The 22,456-nt window shown below is 54.5% G+C and overlaps 1 protein-coding gene and 1 pseudogene across 2 annotated transcripts in view; one reads left to right on the top strand and one right to left on the bottom strand.

The window, feature by feature from the left end:
- The first annotated feature begins 115 nt into the window (after positions 1–115).
- LOC115845121 (dual oxidase 1-like) lies at positions 116–19,739 on the top strand (annotated as a pseudogene).
- Positions 6,738–22,456, bottom strand: part of SHF (Src homology 2 domain containing F) — a 34,812-nt gene continuing 19,093 nt past the window's right edge. Inside the window, exon 7 of one of the 2 annotated variants that reach the window (XM_030842705.2) lies at positions 6,738–22,455. In XM_030842705.2, coding sequence (XP_030698565.1) covers positions 22,269–22,455 — 187 coding nt within the window. In that variant the 3' untranslated portion in view covers positions 6,738–22,268. The remainder of the gene's footprint in view (position 22,456) is intronic. The other variant, XM_060294327.1, reaches the window with a different exon arrangement.

Genomic DNA, 22,456 nt, shown 5'->3' with positions numbered 1-22,456 from the left:
TCCGCTCCACCCCGCCCCGCCCCGCCTCGCCCAGCCCCGCCCCGCCCCGCCTCGCCTCGCCCCGCCTGAGAACTGGGACGTGTGGTACCTTCTTCACCTCCCAGCCCCGGCAGCCCCGGCAGCCCCGGCGCAGAGCTGGAGAGGGAGACGGACCCGAGCGCAAGTCGCGGGCCCAGCTGTGAGCCCGGCGGGAGACAATCCGCCGTCCGCGCTCGAGAGACGCCGCGGCCGCAGGTCAGACCCAGGAGGGCATCCCCCGCCCGCGTGCCCGGGCGCTCCGGGGAAGGTGACTGCGGTGGCGTGTGCCCCAGCGCCGCCACGTTTTTGAGGGAAGGGGAATTCTAGCTTTGGCCCCCCTGCGCCTCCGTTCTTAACCTGAGGCTAAAATGAGCCTGTGAGGTCCTATCCTCCGCCCCCACCCCCCTCAACGACTGTTTGGAGAGACTGGATTCTTTGGGAACTGGGAATGTTGGGTGGCCTAGTTTGCCTGGGCCTAGGGGCTCTCTCTGGAGCTCCTCCTGGTTCCAGCACATCATGCCAAAAAGGGAACTTTGGGCATTTAGAGTCCAGGCTTTCCCCTTCAGCCCTCCCTTGGGACCACGTTGGACTACCTATGGAGCTGACTCATCTTTTCCCTAGCCCAGGGTCACCACACTAGGGCTTTGGGCCTGGAAAGCAGCCATGTGGGGAAAGAACCAGGCAACCTGTGTTCCCTCCTGGTTCTATCACAGCCCCAGGGGCTTCACTGCCTTGTCATGAGGCTGTGCTTTCTTTTCAAGGCTGTTGGGAAGTTACGGAACCAGCGATGCTGCGTAAATGGTTGTGGCTACCCACCCAAAAGGAGTGGTTATGAAGCATGTCCACCTTCCCCTTCAGTTTCTCCCCACAGCCTGGCCTGAAAGCTCACCGCATGCTTTTACTGGTTGAGTGGTACACCTGGCTGGGGCCCAGACTCCTGAAGACATAGTGGTGGGGGGAAGGGGCAAGACATCCTGGATCAGGGAAGAACCACTGTGGCCACTTCAGCATGTCCAGCCTTTTGCCTTTAACCATCCAAAGCCCTTCACTGGGGTGGAGTGAGTGGAATGCTGAGCTTTTGAATTATGCTGGGCCTACATTTTTTTCATTTGTTTAATGGGAGATGTCAAGTCGGGGAGGAGATCATCCTCTGGGTTCCCTCCTCTGTGACTAGACGACAACCTGTCCAGGAGCCCTGAGGGTTTGGCTAGGGATGAGGCTTTCACTGAGCTCCTACCTTCCTCTGCTAGACAGTTCCCCAGCCCCACCCCACCCCCTTCTCCATATTGCCTTTAGGAGGTCTTCACTGGCCTTAGGCACTCCTTGCGCCACTCAGGAGTCCCAGCCTGAGTCCCCTGCTGCCTCTGTTTCCCTGTCATCCCTAGGTGATTTGTTGGCCTGGGAGAGAGAGCAGGAAGCCAGCCCCAAACACATAAGCACCGGGGGCTGCATCCTTTCTGAGTCTGCCCAGAGAAGCCAAGCTCCAGCCTACCCTCTCTATATCACATTTATATAACATCTGTCACTTTTCTTGCTTGGAATTCAACCTCATTCTCACATTTGATTCTGGCAACCAGGCTAGGAGGTAGACAGTTCAGGCATGTGTACTCCCATAGCCAGAAGAGGAAACCAAGGTCCAGAGCAGATAAGTGACCTGCCTAAGATCACACTAGTGGACTGTCAGCCGCACAGTATCCTGGCCTCAACCCAGTGTTCTGGCCCCCAAGCAAGACTCTGTCCACGGAACACACACACACACACACACACACACACACACACACACACACACACGGTAGGAAGCTGAGTCAAAGCAAGGTTTCCAATTAATCTGAGAATGTAAAGTCCAGGAAAGCAGAGATTTCTGTCTGCTTTGTTTATCACTTAATCTCCAGTGCCTAGGTCAGTGCCCACTATGTAGTGGGTGCTTATCAAGTGTTTGTTGAGTGAATGAAAGATTCTTGGGAGAGAGTCAGTCTCCTGCCATTTGCTACACACTCTGGTCTTAGCCCAGCCCCAGGCCTTGATTCATAGGGGCCTCAAGAGGCCCTGACTCTCCTGAACTGCTGGAGCTCATTCTCTCTGTCCTTTGTCTTTTTTCTAGGGTCTCCATTTTAGGGTGTTCTAACAACTGAGCCCTATTAACATTTTCATCATGGGCTTCCGCTTGGCTCTGGCATGGACACTCCTGGTTGGGCCATGGGTGCCCATGGGTGAGTACAGATTGGAGGAGAAGCACAGCATCCCAGCATCCTCTGGGGTCCTCCAAGGACAGAAGCTGTGTCATATTCACCTCTGTATCCCTAGTCCCTAGCTAACCCAGCACGCTGCACATGGTAAGTGCTCATTTCAAGCTTCTTGACTAGATGAATGGATAATGGAATGAAAAATTTCCCCAAATACACAGAATTAGGGAGCCTTCATCTGCTGTGTCATCACTTCCTGTTTTATTCCTTACAAACTGGGGGCCCTTTCTCTCTCTTCTGTCTTCTTTCTTTACGCAGTAAGGACCCCTGACACCCCATAGAGGAAAAGACTGATCAGACACACAAAACAATAAAGGATCTTGGTTCGGACTGGACCCAAAGCTAAAGGGAAGTCGCCAGTGTTTTAACACAATGTGATGAAAACAAAAACAAAAATCAATAAGATCCGGGAGTTTCCTGGTGGCCTAGTGGTTAGAATTCTGGGCTTTCACTGCCGTGGCCTGAATTCAATCCCTGGTCGGGGACCTGATGGCATGGCAAAAAAATAAAAATGAAAAAAAAAAATATCCATAAGCGTTTGTTACTTCAGCTTTGGACAGTCTCTTATTAGAATCTGAGGCCATTCTCTGTAGTCTGGGTCTCTGAGGAGAAAAGTGAGCTTAAGGTGCCACAAATTAGGTTAAAAGAGCAAGTCTCTGATCATCAGGGGTGGGGGATGCACCAGGAGAAAGCAGAGAGAATCTGTGGCGTGATTGGTCTTGGCTGGAGGCGATAGCATGGTGAGGCAGCCCGTGCAGTTTCTCCCTTGCCAAAGCTGCTCACGTTCCCTTTCCTCCCAGTCCTCTCCTTGCCTTGGCCTTGGATTTTCCTTTTTTCCCCCGGCTTTTAACTCTTATTCCCAGAGGTATTCTCCCCCATACCCTACCCAAGAGGCGGCCTCCTTGTTCTGCCACCGGTTCATCTTATTTTAGAGACCACATGTATGTGGCTGCCCTAGTTCCTGCCCCATGTCCTGGATCCTTAGTTGAGTTCTTTGCTCAAACATCAGGGCCTGAGTCATCTACCTTCTCAGACCCCCTGGCGAGTGTACGTATGATGTGTGCTGACGTGCGTGCTCCCAGGGCATGGGGCAGGAAAGTAGCTCTGAGATCCTGTCCTTGGTCTGAGTGGAGAGACAACCGGAGGAATGGGTCTCTCTCTGGCTGATGAGAGTCCTTTTCTTTTCTCTGTTCTCTGAGGTGAGCAGACAGGGAGCCTAAGCCCTGTAGCCTCCTAGTTTGGGGAAAGGACTCTGGCTGGTCATCTGATCTACTGACCAGAAGGATCCTTGCTCCACTTCTGATTCTAGACCCTTCCTTCTGCCCCCACTGCCTGAGTTCTTTCCTCAACAGCTGAGTGCTTCCTCCTAGACCCTAGTTTTTGGAGAATAAAATAGGGTCAATAGAGGAATCATATGGGGAACATGATGCCCCAGAAGAGGAGGCAGCAAGGTTATCCACATGACCAGTCAGTCCCTGATCTCACCCAAGAAACTGGGGAAAAGATAGGGGTAACAATAGGCCCCAAAGCCACAGCCCCATGGCCCATACCCTTGCTCTGAGAGCGGCTCAACGAGAGAGAGCCAAGCCCCTCTCCATATTTCCCCTGCCCAGGGGTGAGTCACAGAATGACATGTCCTTCACTGGGTGGAAGAGTGGCTGACTCTTGCACTGTATGATGTTTTAGGGCTGGGAACAGTTTCTGTCCTGTCCCCCAGGGAGTTGGGGTGTGAGGGCAGTAGAAGGCTCCTACATCCCTTGCGCCACCGCCACTGTTCTCTTTCACCCTTCTCTTCCTCTCTGAGGCCATTTATCAGCACACACTGGCTACACCACTTTAGTGCTCCCTGCCATAGTTGTCCAGTGAGCCGCTTAAAGACTGGGCTTGAGTTTGGACATACCCTGGGTAAACTCCCTCCATACCCTACCTCCTGCACTGTGCTGGGTATCCACTTTCTGCTGCTGGCCTGTCCTCTCATGCACTGATTCGCTCAGCTGCCCCTTCCCTCTGTTCTCACACAGGAGCTCAGAACCCCATTTCATGGGAGGTGCAGCGATTTGATGGGTGGTACAACAACCTCATGGAGCACAGATGGGGCAGCAAAGGTAGGTGAGAGCCAAGTGGAGATGGAGCCCCAGGGTCAGGGAGGTAGCCACCGCTAAGGGGCAAGGGCTGGCAGGTACCAGCAAAGGCTCACCCATTCCTAAGGTTTTAGGATCTGTGGTGTGGAAGGGAGCCTGGCAGAGAGGTCAGGGAGCCCCCTGAGGATTCATCCTTGCCCCTACCCCTCCTACTCTAGGCTCCCGGCTGCAGCGCCTCATCCCAGCCAGCTATGCAGTTGGTGTGTACCAGCCCTTCCGAGAGCCTCATTTGCCCAACCCCCGGGCACTTAGCAACACAGCCATGAGGGGCCCCGCAGGGCAGGCCTCCCTGCGAAACCGCACAGTGCTGGGAGTGTTCTTCCACGAGAGCCTCAACCTCTGGGGAAGGGAAGCCAGTGGGGTCAGCTGGACACCTCTGTGTCTGAGGCGGGGAGTCAGGGAATGAAGGGAGAGAGTGATGGAGGGTCTGAGAGAGGGGGTGAGAGATGGAAGAGGAGGCAATGGGGTGGGGTAGGGGTCGGAGCAGGGGGAGAACGTCTGCTTGGGGGAGGCATAAATCTGCGTCACCTTGAGTTGTTGATGGGAGTGGGGTTAGAGGAGCATGGAAATAATCTGGTAGGTACTCTTGGGGGGACTCTGTTCTCACTCTGCCCCTGTGGCTCCTAGGACAGGTTCAGGGCAGGGTTCTGATTCTGGTAAGAGGGCTGGGGGGTGGGCCAGCAAAATGGGGGTGCCACGGGACGGCGCGGGCCCCGGGGGCTGTACGGTGAGGCGGCGGGGGCGCGGGCGGGGGGCCGACGAGGTGCGCCCTCCTCGGGCCCACCCGCGCTCAACTCCTCCCCTGTGTCCCCACCGCGCGGGCAGCCTTCGGGGCGGAGCGAGGGAACCGCGAGCCCTTCCTGCAGGCGCTGGGCCTGCTCTGGTTCCGCTACCACAACCTGTGGGCGCAGAGGCTGGCCCGCCAGCACCGGCTCTGGGGGGACGAGGAGCTGTTCCAGCACGCGCGCAAGAGGGTCATCGCCACCTACCAGGTCGGTCGCGCGGCCCTGCCCCCACGTCCTTGTCCCCGGGAGACTCCGCTGCCCCGCAGAGCCCTCCATCCTTGGACAAGCCCACCCAGAAACACCCCTCCCCAGACAGCTACCGTCTAGGGAAAGTCCCTGAGAGTGATAAGGAGGCAAAGCGCTAGTTATACCAGAGGTTTTCTCGTGATTGTTATTTAGCTGCCCCTCCCCCCTGCCCTCGTTCCTCGTGGGCAACGGGAACCTCCTCCCCTCTCCTGTTTGAGTGTCTCTCCCGTGACTGCCCTGCCTGGTCCTCGTCTCACACCTAAGCCTTCCTTGAGCTCAGATCCTTCCTGGCCTGGCTGCTCCAGCGCTGGCCTCCCATTTCCCCCTCTCTTGACCCTCAGAACATCGCGATGTATGAGTGGCTGCCCAGCTTCCTGCAGCAAGCACCGCCGAATTACACAGGTGAGGGAGTTTGGGGAACACCTGGGCTGAGGCGGGGTTTGAGGAGGGGGAGGGGGTCAGGATACATAGGACAAAGAAGACAGGTGGGTTCGTGTGACGAGTGTGTGAGGGTAAAGAGCCTATTTCTCTTCTTACCCCTGTGGACAGAGTACCGCCCTTTTCTGGACCCCAGCATCTCTCCGGAGTTCCTGGTGGCCTCTGAGCAGTTCTTCTCCACCATGGTGCCCCCTGGCGTCTACATGAGGTGAGGGAGGGGCTCAGATGTTTGTGTGTTTGGAGGGGTGGAGGTGTATATTGAGAAAAATCTGCCTCAGGAGACCTCAGGACAGGCTTATCAATCAGAATTGTGCCCATTCCCCAGGGAACAGTGAATATGGAGGGAAAGAAGAACAACAGTTGTTTAAAAAGATACATCATTGTGGTTTTTGAGCACCTTAATGTCCATTTTTCTGCAGCTGGTTTAGATATTAATCCTCCAATTAAAGACGGGCTAACTGAGGTTCAGAGGGTGAGTCACAAAGCCCGCAGGTGTTGACACTACACTGGGGATATTTTTAGCTATAAGGACAGGAAGTGGGGCTTATAAGCCTTTGGAGGGAATTACAATAAAAATGTGTGAGAGCTGAAGAAAAGTATTGACTCCAAAATAATGAAAAATAAACTTAAAAATATACATATTAAATTAAAAGTATATAAAATAAAGCATGCAGTCTATTTTTTTACAATTGCGTTATAAGTTAAAACAGTTCATGGATTAGATTATTTTTACTCTGGACCAATTTCTGGATATGGCTTATGATGGCCAAGAAATCATAGTAATTGAGTTATACATAGACAAGTAATTTCAAAAGAACGATTAATAATCCTTTTTTAAATGTTTTAATTTACATATATAAAAAGATATATAAAGAATGTTGCCCACCATCCAGCTCTACAAGGATCAGGTCATTAGCCGCTGCAGTCGCCTTCTAACAGTACACCCTGAAAAGGAATTCGGGACAAAAAACAGGATAAGACACTCAGTGCTTTGGGAAAACAAACCCCTTAGATAGTTAGAGGTATCTCAGGAAAAAATTTTAATGGACCCAGATTGTTGCACCTTCCCATACACAGAAAAACACAAAAACCATTTACTGAGGTATCTGATCCTTGTGACTAGCAGTAACCTTTTAGAAATGTATGTTTGACTGCACCCATTCCCTAGCCCAAATCCTATATATACTGGGTTCTCCCCCTCCCTCTTTGGAGCAGTCCCCTCAGAGCTACTAAGAGGCTGTTTCCTGGCCTATAGTCCTCAGTAAGTTTCCTGAGTAAAATTGAAACTCACAACTCCTATGTTGTGCATTTTTTCTTTCAGTTGACAGTTTATCTGTCTCTGTCTCTTTCTCTATTGAGAGAGAGAAGAAGAGAGAGAGAATGAAACATGGTCAAATAAGGGATACACTTTTAGACGTTTGGTCTGATGTTTTCTTTATTTTTATTTTTTATTGCTTCCAAAAATTCAGGTTGTTCAGGACCTACCCTGACCACACACCACCTCAAGGAAGCAATAGCCTGGACCCTTGGCTCTAGCCTTGGAGACTAGAGCTGATGCCTGACATTGGGGCTTCATAGCCTCGGTCACCACTAATCTCCTTGCATTTCAGAAATGCCAGCTGCCACTTCCAGGGGTCATCAATAGGAACTCAAGTGTCTCCAGAGCTCTCCGGGTCTGCGATAGCTACTGGAGCCGAGAGGTCAGGGCTGGGGGCACATATGTGGGTGTGTGTGTGTTGTGGTGTGTGTGTGTGTGTGTCTGAGGGTGTGTGGTGAAGGGGGGCAGTAGGACTGAGGCAGCCAGCTGGGATGGGCTGGGGTAGAGGAAGCAGCCTGGGGCACCCCAGCCATCTCCCCTACCAACTGTCTGAGATGACCAGGTAGCTATACACCGTCAAACGTCAGTCCTCCATGCCCACCTCAGGGCTGTGTGAGGCACAGCAGGGGCCTGTGCAGATGTGGCTCTACATCTATCACTTCCTTCCAGGTTTTCCTTCTCCCTTGACAACTCCAGGTCCCCTGTAGGCAATGGAGTACCCCAGCCATCCCAGCCCCCAAGGAAATTTCCCAGTTAGACACACCAGGGCAGTGTGTGAATGTGAACATGTGGGGAGGGCAAGGTGGAGAAAGGAATTCTGAGAGATTACCAGGCATCATCTGTCCAGGCCAGTATGGGTAAAGACCATTGACCATTAATTTAAAGCAAAATCAGATACTTTGTGTAGAGTGTTCATAAAGGGGGAAGGCGGTGGGAGGAAAGAGGGAAGAGGCAAGCATAGAATCAGAGTCATGGAGCTGAGCTGAAAGAGACCTCAGTGTCCTGCTAATACCTGTTTATTATTTTATTTATTAATCCCTAAGGCCCTTTTTATTAAGGGCAGGACACTGAGTTCAGAGAGGTCCTGTCACACAGCTGGTTACTAACCGAGCAAGGACCAAGACCTAGATCTAGTGCCTTTGTCAACCATACCGTCGAGTTTCCTGAAATAGAAGCAAAGTTTTCGGTTCCTTGTGCTTGTGGAGACCTGTGTCCTAGCAGCATGAGCTTTGGATGGGGACATTGCGCACCCTGAGTGGGGAATCAACCTGTAGAGAAGCAATGGCCCCGCAGTTTGGGAGCAAATAGCAGGACTGGGTGGGCCCAGGACATGAACTGTGGGGTTGAGGGAGCCTGGCTGCCCAACCGCTGGCCTCATTAGCCATGCCTCTCTCTTCTCCCCACCCCCAAAGCACCCAAACCTACAAAGAGCTGAAGATGTGGACCCGCTGCTGGGCATGGCCTCCCAGATCGCTGAGTGAGAGGACCATGTGGTGGTTGAGGATGCATGAGGTGAGGCTGAGGCTGTCCCTGCAGGCTGTGTATGCCTGGCCCCTGGGAAGAAGTTCAGCTGGAGCTCCAGAGTTGGGCAGGGAGGGGTGCCCAGGGCTGGGAGCCTGTACTCTCTCGCTGCTAAGAGAGCTTCTGACCTGCTGACCATGGCTCCCTCTGTATGGCTCAGGTCCCTCTGGGGCTGATTGGAGCCTGGGGCATGGGCCAGAGGAGCTCCCTCAGACTTGGTATCTCATCCCGATTTCTTGCCTGGGCCACTGAAGTTTTTCCGCACAGACCACCTGGCCAGTTGCCTGCAGCCAGGCCGGGATCTGGGCCTGCCCTCTTACACAAAGGCCAGGGCAACACTGGGCCTGCCTCCAGTTACCAGATGGCAGGACGTCAACCCTGCACTCTTCCGGAGTGATGGCACTGTGAGGAGGGGTCAGGACCCAGAGGGCAGGGTGGGAGGTCCAGGGCACACTGGCTTGAGACATGGAAGATGGGCGGCGAAACACATGCATCAGAGACAAGCACCTGGTGAGAGGGGCAGGGCTCACACAGGTCGCTTTTCCCAGTATCACACACCAGGATGGAGGTTACCAGACCAGCAGGATTAGGCTTTAGACTCTGTGACTGTGCAGATCCAGCGAATGTTTATTGAGCATTTGTTGCATGCCAGGCACTTAATAGGGTTCATCTCATTTACTCTTCCCAACAACTCCCTAAATGGGTTTAGAAGGTCCTTGACTCAGGAACAAGCTATACTTTCATGCACCAGTATTCGAGCTGCTTTTGAGGAGTCAGCTGTCATACCCTGAGCTACCCGCTGGACAAATGGCATTGCCTGCCAGCCAACAGACCAGTTTTGGCTGCCTTAACATCTTGGCACAGCATTGTTTCTACAAGTTGGTGCCTATTTTATTGTGTTTGCCCTTACTATTTTATAACATTGTTGGAAAGTAGAAAATTGAAAGGCTATAAAGAAGTGATATGTACATGAGACTTGTAACCTTTTATAAAATCAGTAGGTAGATAGGAATCACCAGCTATGCCAAAGGTAGCAAATCTTTAACTTTGGACTTCCCTGGTGGTCCAGTGGTTAGGACTGGATGCTCTCACTGCCAGGGCCCCGGGTTCTATCCCTAGTCGGGGAACTAAGATCCCACAAGCCTCTTGGTGAGCCAAACAAACAAAAACACGTAATTCTATGAGAGAAACCAAAGGAATGAACTTCTAATGGTATAATTTCAGACGCATGTGGCTATTTTCATGGATGGTGTGTATATGGGGCAGGGGAGGAACAGGAGGTTTATTAAAGAATAGAAGTCCAGATCCCTAGGGTCCTTTTTCAGTCCCCCAACTCTGGCTGGCTGGAGTCCTAGAGCTTGGGCTGAATGGGTTGAGCACCCCCCAGTGGGCTGGTCCCAGGCTCAACCCCACCCTGTCTGGTCTTCCTTAGCCTTAACACAGTGCAGGCCGTGTGGTGAATGTCTACCTCTTCTCCATCAGCCCACTCAGCATCCTTTCCTGCCTCTTACCTGGCCTCTTCCATGACAACGGGTGAGTGAGTGTGTATATGTGTGTGTGTGTGCATGTGTGTGGCCTGGCTCGGGGGTGAAGGGGGTGGAATCCTTTGCAGAAATTCTCTTGGTTCAGAGGAGTGTGTCACCCTCCAAGTTACAGGACAATGACCAGCCTGAGTCCCCAATCCCAAGTCACAGAAAGGGAGACTGGTGACTGGTGTGGGGTGCTTCCTCTGGAGGATCCTTTCTGGAGGTCCCAGACATCTCCTCACAGGATCCGTCCTTGCTTTCCCTAACCCTCAGGTCTGAGTTCCCCCAGAAGTGTTACTGGTGGTTCTTCCAGACCATGCCAGGTGAGAGCCCTCTCTGCTCTGTGAATTTCTGGGCCTGCCTCTGAGTTCCAGGCTCTGGGTTCTGTCTGCCACGGGCAGCCCAGTCGCTCTCACTCAGCCCTCACAGCCTTCACGGTGAGCCAGGCTCTGCCCTTGCCCCGAGCGCTCTCCTGGGCAGTAGGAGACTCTGCATTCCAGGCCTTCTCTCAGGAGCTTAGCTGGGCTTCTGCCCTGGTTCTGAGCTAGTCCCTCCCTCTGAGGAATGGGAGTGCACCCCTCCAGCCCCGACACACACACCTACCATGACAGTGACTTTGAGGAATGCTATGCCCCAGCTGCATGCGGGAGGGACCAGGCTCTTTGTGGAGCCTGGTGGATGCCCCCTCCCCTTCTCCCCCTCCATTCTGTAGTCTGTCTTGACAAGAGCTGTTTAGGGGCATATTCCTAACTCCCCATAATCACCCATTTTAGAGCTATTAGCTGTGAATCTATTCAAATGCTTCTTGAAGCTATTTATATTTTCACTCTGTTCCCTCCTTGGGGTAAGATGTTTTCTGCACTCCTTTCTGTGAAACACAGCGTGTTGTTTTTCATTTTTCTTTAAATCCTGAAACGATCGGCTTTGAACTTCAGGGAATGCTTGCTAACTCCTGCACACTGGGGTTTACTGGATCAGGCCGCGTTTATGCCCTTCTCTCCATTCAGGACTTTACAGGCTTTGGCTAGATCCCTTCTTAACCTCTGCTTTTCCACACTACAGGGCTCTAATCTTCTTCACTTCTGCCTCTCTCCTTGATCACTTGAGGGGCCGTTATCTGGAATGGCTCCAGTATTGCCCTCCTGTGCACCCCTAGCCTGGGATCCCCTTTGAGAGGAGGGATCTCCCACCAGGTCTGGGCCAGATCCATGGGGGCTCTGGTGATGAGCAGCGACAGTGTGGTCCCACTCGCTCACTAACAGTGCCAGTGCTCATGCTTGGTGCTGTGGCTGCCAGGTACAGTGCAGCTGGAATGCTGGCCAAGCCTCGACTCCCTGATGGCAGGGCCTACGATGTCCAGAGTTCCACAGAGGGCTCAGAGCAGCTGCCCTGTACATTCATTCATTCAGCACACATGTCCATAAGGCCCATGGTGTGCCAGGCCCTGCACTAGGCACTCAGGTGCAGTGGTGAACTAGCCTAGCCTGGTCCCGGTTCCTGTGGACCTGAGAGTCAAGAAAGTGACAGACGTAAAACAAGTAATGACACAGGTGCTTGAAAAATAACCATCATGACAAGGTCCGCGAAGGACAAGTAGGATCTGTTGAGATGAAAGGTACCTGTGATCAGTGGTGTCGGAGAGAGGAAGAGGGAAGGATGCTGGGCTTTCCGCCCCCTGCCTGGAGCTGTGGAGTGGAGAGGGGACCCTGGCAGCCTCAGAACAGCCCCCTCTGTGAGGCCCTGCGCCTCTGCCCTTCACCCCATGTTCATTTGCAGGTCTCACGGGGGTCATGCTGCTCCTGGTTCTCGCCGTCATGTACGTCTTCGCCTCCCACCACTTCCAGCGCCGCAGCTTCCGGGGCTTCTGGCTGACCCACCACCTCTACATCCTGCTCTACGTGCTGGTGAGGGCTTTTTGCTGTGAACCAGGCCAGCGGAGTCTGGGCAGATGTTCCCAGGGAGGCAGTGATGCCTGAGACATCAGTTCTCCATCCCCTTAGTTATTTCAAGTATCCTCTTCACTTCTCCGTATCTCTCTCAAAAGGTGGAGCTTATATAGTATGGGGCTCTCAGGTAGGCTGACCCAATATGCGGCACTTGGAAGACTGACTCCCTGGCATGGGGTTTGTAGTAGCAGCCTTACCTGGCTGATCTGCATTCCTTCCAGACACCCCACATCATTTCTGCCCAGTCAGTCTTTCCCTACCTTTGGGTGGTGGTTTGGGTTCTTGGGTGGACTGTCTGCATTCAAGGGAGCGTCACCTTCTTAAAGAGAAACTTACCTTAAATAGGTTCTGCCACTTTTGTTCTGATCCTGTTTTCTGGGGTGTTAGCTACATCCATCCAGCTAGCTAAATGCCACCTGTAAAGTTAATGAACTTGCTCAAAATGTCTTCATTGGACTGTTGATAAAATGGATTTTTAAGACTCCACCTCTCCCCTTTCCTTCTTAACCTGGGCCCCTGCCTCCCTTCCTTCACATTCCCTCCCTTCTTCTCTCCTGTTCCCTTTTCACCTTTCCCTGGCTTTGTCCTCAGCTGCTTCAGCTGGCTATTTCCAGAGATGACTCTGATCTGTGCCCCTATGTCATGGCTCTACTTGGCCTGCCTTTCTCACAGACACAGGCATTTCCCCGAAGGGCACCCTGAGGGCCTTGCTGAGGAGTTAAACCAAGTCCCAATGCTCTGATGTCCCCATTGATGATAGCTTGGCTGCCAGCATTCAAGAAGTGCAGAGCCCAGATGGCTGCCCTATCACCTGGCTCCAGGCAGAACTGCACACAGGGGTCTCCTTTGTCCTGAGACAAGGGAGAAAGGTCATCATTGCCTGGGTCAGGCTGGTGCTGGGGTGCAGTCTGTCTTCACTGGTAGGTAGGAGGGTCTGCTTCCAACCTGCTCAGCACTTCATGGTTCTGAAGATGACTATCCAGCCTGGGCTTAGGATGTTTCCTAGAACCGATGACGTTAGTTTCTCTGGAAATTGTGGCTAATTTATGCCTCCCTCCCAACGTTCCTGATAATGGGTACAGCCCTAGCATCTGGGTTACTGTTTCTGTTAGGGGTGGAAATGATGGTCTTGTTTCTGGTGATAAAGCAGCTTTTTTGAACTAGATGGGAGACCCAGAAGAGTGGCCAGCCTGGTACCCTGAGACCAAGACCGGTTTCTGATTTATCCCCGGTTGTGGGGATCACTGGGGGATCCAGAAGGGAAGTTAGCAGCTCAGAAAGGTGCAGGCCACTCTGCTGGGAAGTCCTAGCCCCTGCAGCTTGGGAGCATCTCATCTGGGGGGAGATCAGAGCCAAAGCACCTGCTGCCTTCCTGTTTATCTCAGGTATGGCCACTTGACCTCTGGCAGAAAGAGAAGTTACAAGTAAACGACCCCAGTGTGGAGCAGACCCTGGGGAAGGGTGTCCAGGCTCCTGATCCAGGCTGTAGAGGGTGGAGTTAGCACAGCAGAAACTGAGCTGGCAGGCTGTTCCCCAGGCTCCTCAGTCAACCATGACCCTGAAGCAGCTTTGTGGTTTAAAGGTAGAGCCAACACCAAGCAAGATGTATAAACAAAGGAGTATGAAGTCACCTTGACATTGTTCTCAGCCTGGTTGGATTCTCAGAAAGCCTTGGGGGTGGGCGTGGGCTCCTTAATGAAAGAGGAACTTGGGAAAACTGGAGCCAATTGAGAGAAGAGCCCAAGGAGGTTTGAGTTAGCTCTGTGGAGAAAGTTTCAAGAATAGGGTAACACTCAGCTGGAGGAATGGAGAGCTGAATGAGGAACCAGAGTTCACTTTAACTGTTATGTGTTGAGGGTCTAGTATATACTTGCTCTGTGCTAGGCCCAGCAGAGGAGGGGGAGACTCTCAGGAACTGAGGATTTGCTGCAGAGATAAGTGCCATGCATGTGAAATGATCAAAATGAACAGATAATACAGGATTAATTGCTGAGCTGAGTGTTCCAGTCAGTCAGTTAGAAGAGCTCATTGAAGGGAGTTTCGTTTGGGCCAAACTGGTTAGAGAAGACTTTGGGGAGAAGGTGGAACTTGTGCTAAGCTTAAGGAGAGATAAGCTAAGGTTTGACAGGGCAGAGTGGAAACTGAAGAGCATTCCAGGTGGAAGGAAGGGCATGAGGGACTTCCCTGGAGGTCCAGTGGTTAGGACTCTGTGCTTTCACTGCCGAGGGTCGAGGTTCAATCCCTGGTTGGGCCAAAAAAAAAAAAAAGAAGAAGAAGGAGAAAGGCACGAACAGTGGTGCAGAGGTGGGAATGATGGTGGAATATTCGGGGCACAGAGGAGATGGGCCTGGCTATGAGTGGCCAACAGGGCAGTAGGTGGTGGCAGGACATGGTGGACCTGTGCAGGCTGCAGCTGCAGCTGAAGGGCTGCGGCTCAGCTGAGAGGCTGCGCCAGGTGGGAGATCATAGAAAGAGAAGAGCAGAGGGTGAGGAAATCAGGCTTGGGCAACACACAGGATTGGGGGTGGGAGAAGGAGCAGAGCCAGTGCAGGAGATAGAAAGTAAACAGCCAGAGAGGGAAAGAGGGAGAACCAGTAGAGCACTGTTGCAGAAGTGGCAAGGCGGGGGTGGTCACTAGGGCCACAGGCTGCCAAGCATGGGAGCGAATGCAGTCTGAAGGGAGACCTCGGGGTTTGGTCACTTGTGAGCCCTCTGTGAGCAGGTCCTGAGAAGACGTGGAGGCGGGAGCCAGGCTGACCATACTCAGGACCAAGCAAGTGGGAAGAAGGGGGCAAGTCGTGTCTGACCACATTAGACCAGCTTGTTGGGGAAAGGACCGGAGCTGGACAATACCTGTCAGTTATTTCATGGAAAAGGAGGACTGGTTAGGTGTTCTTAGTCTCCAAAGGGACAGGGTAAATTGGGGAAACTCCTTCCATTAACTCAGTAATTACTGAGCACCTACCATGTGCCAGGCAGAAACTGATTGGAGCTGAGAGTGTCATGGCAAATGAAATGGACACAGTCCCTACTCCTCTAGTCCAGTGGGGAGAACAACAGTAAACATGTCCATGGATGAAGGAACACAAGTATCGTGGATGACGACAATGCTCTGAAGGGAGTTAACAGGGAGAAGGGATAGAGAGGGCTGGGTGAAGGCCTGAGGAGGTGGCATTTCTGCTGAGACCTGAAAAGTGAGATGGATGGGAAGAAGTAGGGGAAAGGCGTTCCCAGCAGAGGGAGCAGCAGGTGCAAAGTCCTGAAGCAGAAAGGACTTGCCGTGTTTGAAGAACAGGGAGGGGGAAATGCTGGCAGGTAGAGGCCAGAACATTGCAAGGCCTTGTGGTGCAATGGGAAATCATCTAAGGCCTTTTGAGCTGGGAATGACGTGATAAAACAAACTTTAAAATGTCACACTGGCTGTCTTGGAGAGAATGGATCACAGTGGGGCAACCCAGTGGAAGACCAAGTAGGAGGCTACCGCATGAATGCAGGTGGCTTGGTCTAGGATGGTGTCAGGAAGATGCAAATAGTCTCATTAACATAAATGCTTTGGAGGATGGGTTGGGAGAGGTTAAGTTTTGGAGCCTGGAAGGAACATGGCACCTGGTGAGGTGAGAATTGGATGGGCCAATTGGGAAGGGATGCAGGGGTCAGACCCTGTTGTGAGTGTGGCTTGGATCTCAGCTATACTCTTTGCTCTATCCAGCTCATCATCCATGGCAGCTTCCCTCTGATCCAGCTGCCCCGTTTCCACATCTTCTACCTGGTCCCAGTACTTACCTACATGGGGGACAAGCTGGTGAGCCTGAGCCGGAAAGAAGGTGGAGATCAGTGTGGTGAGGGCAGAGCTGCTGCCTTCAGGTGCCAACATAGAGGCTGTCAGGGGAGCAGGCTGGTGGTACTGAGGAAGCTGACAGGCCAGGGGCAGAGCCTGGACCTTGAAATCTCCTGGCCTGGCCCAGTGGAGTTAGCAGGGTCCTTGAGGTGGTAGGGATGAGGGAGCTGGTAAGAGAGGCTCTTTGCCAGGGGACCTGAGCCTCTCTCACAACAGAGAGAGGAGGAGCCCAGGCCAGGCTGACCACCAACCCCAGTGCTGCCCAGCACCCCCTCAGGGTAGACGTGGCCTGAGGGGAGTAATGATCTCTGATCGCGGGAGGCCTCCTCTGTCATATTCCAAAAGCAGAGCTGAGGCTGCAGGTTGGGGAACTCTCTAGGGGTCACATTGTTGCTGGGTTCAAGACAGCCACCTCCCACCCACCTTCCCTCCTCAGGAGTGACCCGCCTCGAGTTCCAGCGGCCCCAAGGCTTTGAGTACAAGTCAGGACAGTGGGTGCAGATCGCCTGCCTGGCTCTGGGGACCACAGAGTGCCACCCTTTCACCCTGACTTCTGCGCCCCACGAGGACACGCTTAGCCTGCACATCCGGGCAGCAGGGCCCTGGACCACCCGCCTCAGGGAGATCTACTCACCCCCGACGGGTGACAGCTGTGCCAAACATCCAAAGGTGCCCAGACCCAGGCCGGATGCACCACATGCTCCCACAGTCCCTTAGCAGGCCTCGGTCCTGCTGCCCCAGACTCCCCACTGCGTTCCTCCCTTCCCCTATCCAGAGACCGATTCTTCCAGATGATGCTACAAGCCCCCCACTACTCCCCACTCCATACACCTACCTGCATTTCCCTGCCTCCCATTTCTGGCTTCAGAACTATGGTGGTAGCCGAACTTAACTCAAACACACTCCCCTCCCTGCAGCTGTGCCTCGATGGACCATTTGGAGAGGGCCACCAGGAGTGGCGTAAGTTTGAGGTGTCCGTGCTGGTGGGAGGGGGCATTGGGGTCACCCCCTTTGCCTCCATCCTCAAAGACCAAGTCATCGGTCAGCTGCCAAGTGTTCTGTAGGAAGGTGAGTGTCCCCTCCTCCCACCAGCCCCTGGCCCCCTGCTCCCTATCACCGTGTCCATCTGAACCTGTCTCCTGCCTCTGTCCTTGGCCTCCCTGGTCTGGGAAAGGCTGAGTTGGCCTGACCCCAAGGGACTTGGGGTATTCCTGGACCCTAAGGGACAGAGTTGTTTTGCTGATGCCTTCCAGGCTCTTCCCTCAGTTAGGGGGTGCCCCACGTAGGATGTGCTTCTGAGAGTCCCTCCAGGCAGCGTTGGAGAGGAAGCCAGCACTTGAAGCACTGTCCGGTCCGGTCGGGAGAGGGAAGGGCATACTTGGGGTGGGGCACAAGTGAAACTGGCTCTGCTCTCAAGAGGAAGAGGAGGGGAGGCAGCAAGGCAGGGCTGGCGGGCCTGGATGGCTCTAGGAGCACAGCCCAGGCCCTGAGGCCCCTCCACACCAGGCCCCTTCGCCTCACCCTGGCCCTGGTGGCAGGCCCCTGCTTGTCTCTCTGGGCCTGGCAGGTGAGTCAGGGCCACAGGAATGCAGCAGGCAGAGGCCCAGCCTGTATGCTGTCAGCACTCAGAGGGTGACAGCTCCCCTGCCCCTCTGTCCGTACCAGCTCTGTCTCTGCCTCTTAACTCACACAGCCCCGTTTCTCCCCATCAGAAGCTGGAGGTGGGTACCCCCCGGGGCAGCTTCCATTCCCCTGGTCTCTCTTTGAGCCCATGCCCATCCACTCCAGGCAGCCAGCTGGGTCTTTCCAGAGGCTGTTCTGTGACATACCCCTTAGCGGGACCCTCTGCCTCTGGGCAGCCTGTAGGTTGGGAGCCTAGCAGCCTGAGAAGGGCCCACTGGAGGGAGTGGAAGGTCAGGCTCGGCAAGAGAAAGCTGCTTCCCACCCCAGCAGACCTTCAGCTCACTTGACACACTCCTTTCTCATGGCCCCAGGCTATTGCTCACTTCCACTGCTCTGTGCCCTGGGGCAACACCATCTTCTGCCTCAGAGCATGGCCCTGTGGCCCCATACATTTCCACCTCCCCAGGCTATCTGGGGAGAGGCACAAGCTGCTAGAGACCAGAAGGCTTCTATTGGTGTGATGATTCCTGGGGTGTAGGGAGCCTGAGATGAGCTGGGTCCCAAGCTCTAGCCCTGTCCCCAGATCTACTTCATCTGGGTGACACGGACCCAGCGGCAGTTTGAGTGGCTGGCTGACATCATCTGGGGGGTGGAGGAGAATGACCACCAGGACCTGGTGTCCGTGCACATCTACACCACCCAGCTGGCTGAGAAGTTTGACCTCAGGACCACCATGCTGGTACATCAGGGCCGGCCAGGCAGAGCAGCTCAGTGATGTGGGTTGAGGGTAAGGATGGCCAAGGCAGGTGGGTGGACCACCATTTGGACTAGGAGCTGACCCTGGCTCTGCCTGGCTGTGACCTTCCTCCTCTACTCCCTCCCCCAGTACATCTGTGAGCGGCACTTCCAGAAGGTGCTGAACCGGAGTCTGTTAACGGGCTTGCGCTCCATCACCCACTTTGACCCCCCTTCGAACCCTTCTTCGACTCTCTGCAGGAGGTCCACCCAAAGGTCAGTCCCACCCCATATTCAGGTTTTCTTCACCTTTGTTTGGGGTCTGAGCAAAGCTCCCAAACCTGCTCCATAGGGGAAGGAGAATCCACCCCCAGGGATATTGGTGGGGTAATGGAATGGAAGGGGAGAGGTATGGGTCACCCTGAGGGGCAAAGGGAGGAATCAGGCAGCAGGGACTTGCCACCTCTGAAGCCGTGATGTCTTGTCCAGAAGGAAAGGCTTGGTGGTTGGGCTGGTCCTCACCACAGACTCAGAATTATCCTTACCACTAATGCTGTCCAGCCCTCACCCTGGACACCAAGCTAACCTTCACCACGAACACTATGCTAGCCACACTCTCATAAAAACTGGGCTGGCCCTCAATGAGACACTAAACTGTCCTCAACTTGGACATTGATTAACCTGGCCCCTATTGGAAACACTGATCTTGCACCTGAAGCTAGCAAATGCGTTGGAAAACGGTAAAGGCTGGACGCACAGAGAGCAAGTCTACCAAAATTGAGTTAGTTTTATAAACATTGAGGCAGCCCTCACCACGCATGGTACAAAGCAAACCTTCATCAGGAACACGGAATGGTCCTCACCAAGGACTCTTGCTGGTCTTTAACATGAACATGGAGCTAGCCCTCCCTCTGAACACTGAGCTAGCCTTCACTTCTTCCTCCAACAGGTCCAGAAGATCGGGGTGTTTAGCTGTGACCCCCATGGCATGACCAAGAATGTGGAAAAGGCCTGTCAGCTCATCAACAGGCAGGACGGGATTCATTTCTCCTACCATCATGAGAACTTCTAGGCCTCCTGCCCAGGGCCTCTGCCCACTGCCCAGCTGAGCAGAGGTTTGGCCCCATACCTCACCTCTAGCTTTCCTGTTTCTGGCTCCCTCAGCCGTCTCCCCATTCGCACCTCCCAACCTTGGTCCAGGTGGCCATGGTTAGTCACCTCATGCGGGTTCAGGGACTCCCAGGCCCGGAAGCTCTCAGCCTGGAGAAATGCAAGGCACTGTGTGGGGACTAGAGGTTGGGAAGTTGGGGAGCTAGTATTGCTTTGGGGCAAAGTGACACCTCTTCTTCCAAAATAAGAAAAAAAATCAAAAAACTGGAGCAGAAAAATGGTGTTTGTGTGTGTGTGTGTGTGTGTGTTTAGGGGACTGTGAGCCTAAGGATGAAGTGGGAGCACAGATGCTGGCATCCTAAAACCCCTTCCCCCAAATCTCCCCTCCTCTGAGCTCCCCACTGTCAAAAGGGCTGGCAAATGCCTTAGAGAGGGTACAGGGTAGACCCACAGAGAGCAATTTACAGGACCCCCTCAGCACCCCATTCTAACAGCACAGTTGATCTTTTCTGCCAACTTTTTAAACGTGTACTGTAGTCAAAACCTGCCCCAACAGGCCTCAGTGCTCCTCAGCTCTTCTCTCCTCTTCCTGCTCTAATAGCCTTTTATAAATAAGCCACTTTCCTGCCTTAGGGTTTCTTTATTCTGCTGCAGGGTGGGGTCCTCACGCAGCCAGCTCACCGAGGCTGGTCCACACGTTCTCTTTGAGCTTGCCTGTACCCACTGACTAAGGGAACCCCTCCAAGGCCAAGCGCCCCAGCTAGAGACCCCTTCCCCTGCTCAGGGGCACCTTTCCTGACAGAGGGCCTCTCAGGGTGGCTAGTGTGGGGCTCCTGAGGCCTGGTCAGGAGGGGCAGAGGGAGGTGTGAGGGCTTCTGGTGACGGTGGGCTGGGCACAAAGAAGGGAGCAGTGTAGCAAGACACAGCAGGAGTCTACAGGGAGCCAGAGCTCACTGGCTTGCCCCAGGACCTCAGTTACTCCTGGTCCTCTGAGCCATGGGAGGGTGGAGCACCTGTATGAGTGCCTGTATGAGTCTTCTGTGTAGTGAGATGACAGCAAGGAGACTGATGAGCACATCACCTAACCTCTTTGGGCCTCTGTTTTCTCATCTGCAAAATAACTGAATGCCCTCCAAGTCTACTTAAGCATAGGGCAACCTCTATGATGGAATGTTTGAAGCAGGACTCAATTTCAAGTGATCCTTTCCACTGTCCCCACAGAATTCTTGCATTCGTCAGATCACATATCCTCGATTTCGAGAAACTAGCCACTGGATTAGAAAATCCAAATTCCCGTGCTTCACACCACGCTTGGGAGTTGCAGGTATCCGTTCTGGAGGAGGCTCTCAGGCTGGGCAGCCGTCCCGAGGGTGTTAGTTCAGTGGGTCATCGGTCATTGGGAGCTTCTGTTCAGCTTGCTCATGGGAGCGGGAGGGCGGGCCTGGAGTGGTTTGAAAGCAGCTCCGCCTGGCGGACCGGTGGTATTCCCCAGGGACTGGGCCCCAGGCCTCGGCGGGTTCCAGCTGCGGGCGCGGGCTGGGGGGCCGCCAGGGCCGCGGGCGGTGTGGCCTCTCCGGTAGAGGCGCGGCCATCAGGGGGCGCGCGCGGACGGCCCCGCCAGGCGCCACAGCCACGAGGGAGATCCGGGCCCGGGCTGGCCGGCTTCAGGTCTCGGGGTCGGACCCATCGGCCCGGGGCCGCGGGAGGCGCGGCAGGCCCCCGCTTCCTCTGGAAAGGAAACGCAGTCGGCCCGCCAGCTTTCCCGCCTCCGCCGGCGTGCGGCTTCCGCGTGGCAAGGGCGCCCCGCTCCCTCCCGCCTGGCGCGCTGCCTCTTTGTCTCTCCGTGGCTCCCCTCCTCCCAGACAAATGGCTGTTGGCAGGAAATTAGATGCGCTCTCTGGGAGCCGCGCTCGTCGGGGCGGCGGGGAGGGGGCGCCGCGCGGCAGGCCGGCTCTGGTGCCCCAAGCCGGGGAGGGGGCGAGGGGGGATGTTTTGACATCTCGTCAAAGGAAGGAACTTGATGCTTCGAAAGTGCTTTTCACAGCCGCCTGTGTCCGCTCCAGAGCTGATTTATAAACAGAATCTGTGCTCGCTCAACTCCCTCCCCCGTCAGCCCGGGGCGTGGGGGGGGCGGGGGGGGATGGAGGAGGGGGCAGGAGGGAGCTGCGGCGCTGGAGGCGCGGAAGCGGCTGTGCCTGGCAGGACTGGGTTTATTTATTGCCTCTGGCCCAGAGCCGGGGCGGCCCCGGGCCTGTACAAGTTCCCTCCGGCCGAGCCCTTCCCCTCCTTCCCCACCCCCAATGCCGTCTCCCCGAAGCCCCGCACCAGACTCCGGCGGAGCCCGCCGGTGGTTTGGGGGTGTAGGCGGAGAGGTGGTTAGAGCACCCCGAAGGTCCGCGTCCAGCTCCATTCCCAATCCACCCCTCCACCCCTGGGTAAAGAGGGTGGAGGTCGCCACCTCTGCCCTAGGGGAAGAAAGAGGCTGGAGCTGTCTATCTTAAACTCCTCAGGAGATCAGCGATTCTGAAATCCCTTCCTCCAGGGGCTATCCTTTCTCCCCAGGGAGTCCTCTATCCTCAGCTCCAGACCACCTCTTATTCCAAGGCTCCAGTAGTCCTTCCCTTTAGAATAAATTAAGGAATCTCCAGCTGCCACTCGATTCCAGGGAGAGGGCCAAGAAAGGTTTGAGAGATCATGTGGCCCAGGAAGGGCCACAGCCCTCAGCCAGGGGATGAGCACAGGGCTGGGTCCAGATCTGTCACAATGCCCAGGCCTCACACCTACAGAGTCCGGATGGCCACGGGGTAGAGCAGGGACATGTGCTCGGCCCCCTTAATGGGCAGCTTGCGGCTGGCGTAGTGGTGCACGATTTCAGGGACGCTGCTGAAGGGCGGGCTGTTCTGGCCCAGCACATACTTGTGTTCCTTGGTCCGGGACAGCTTCATGTGCATGAAGCCCTGACTGCTCC

Source organism: Globicephala melas, chromosome 2 (assembly GCF_963455315.2).
Source record: "Globicephala melas chromosome 2, mGloMel1.2, whole genome shotgun sequence".
NCBI lineage: Eukaryota > Metazoa > Chordata > Mammalia > Artiodactyla > Delphinidae > Globicephala > Globicephala melas.
Note: the sequence above shows the minus strand (reverse complement) of the source record. Positions and strands in the feature narration are given on the sequence as shown.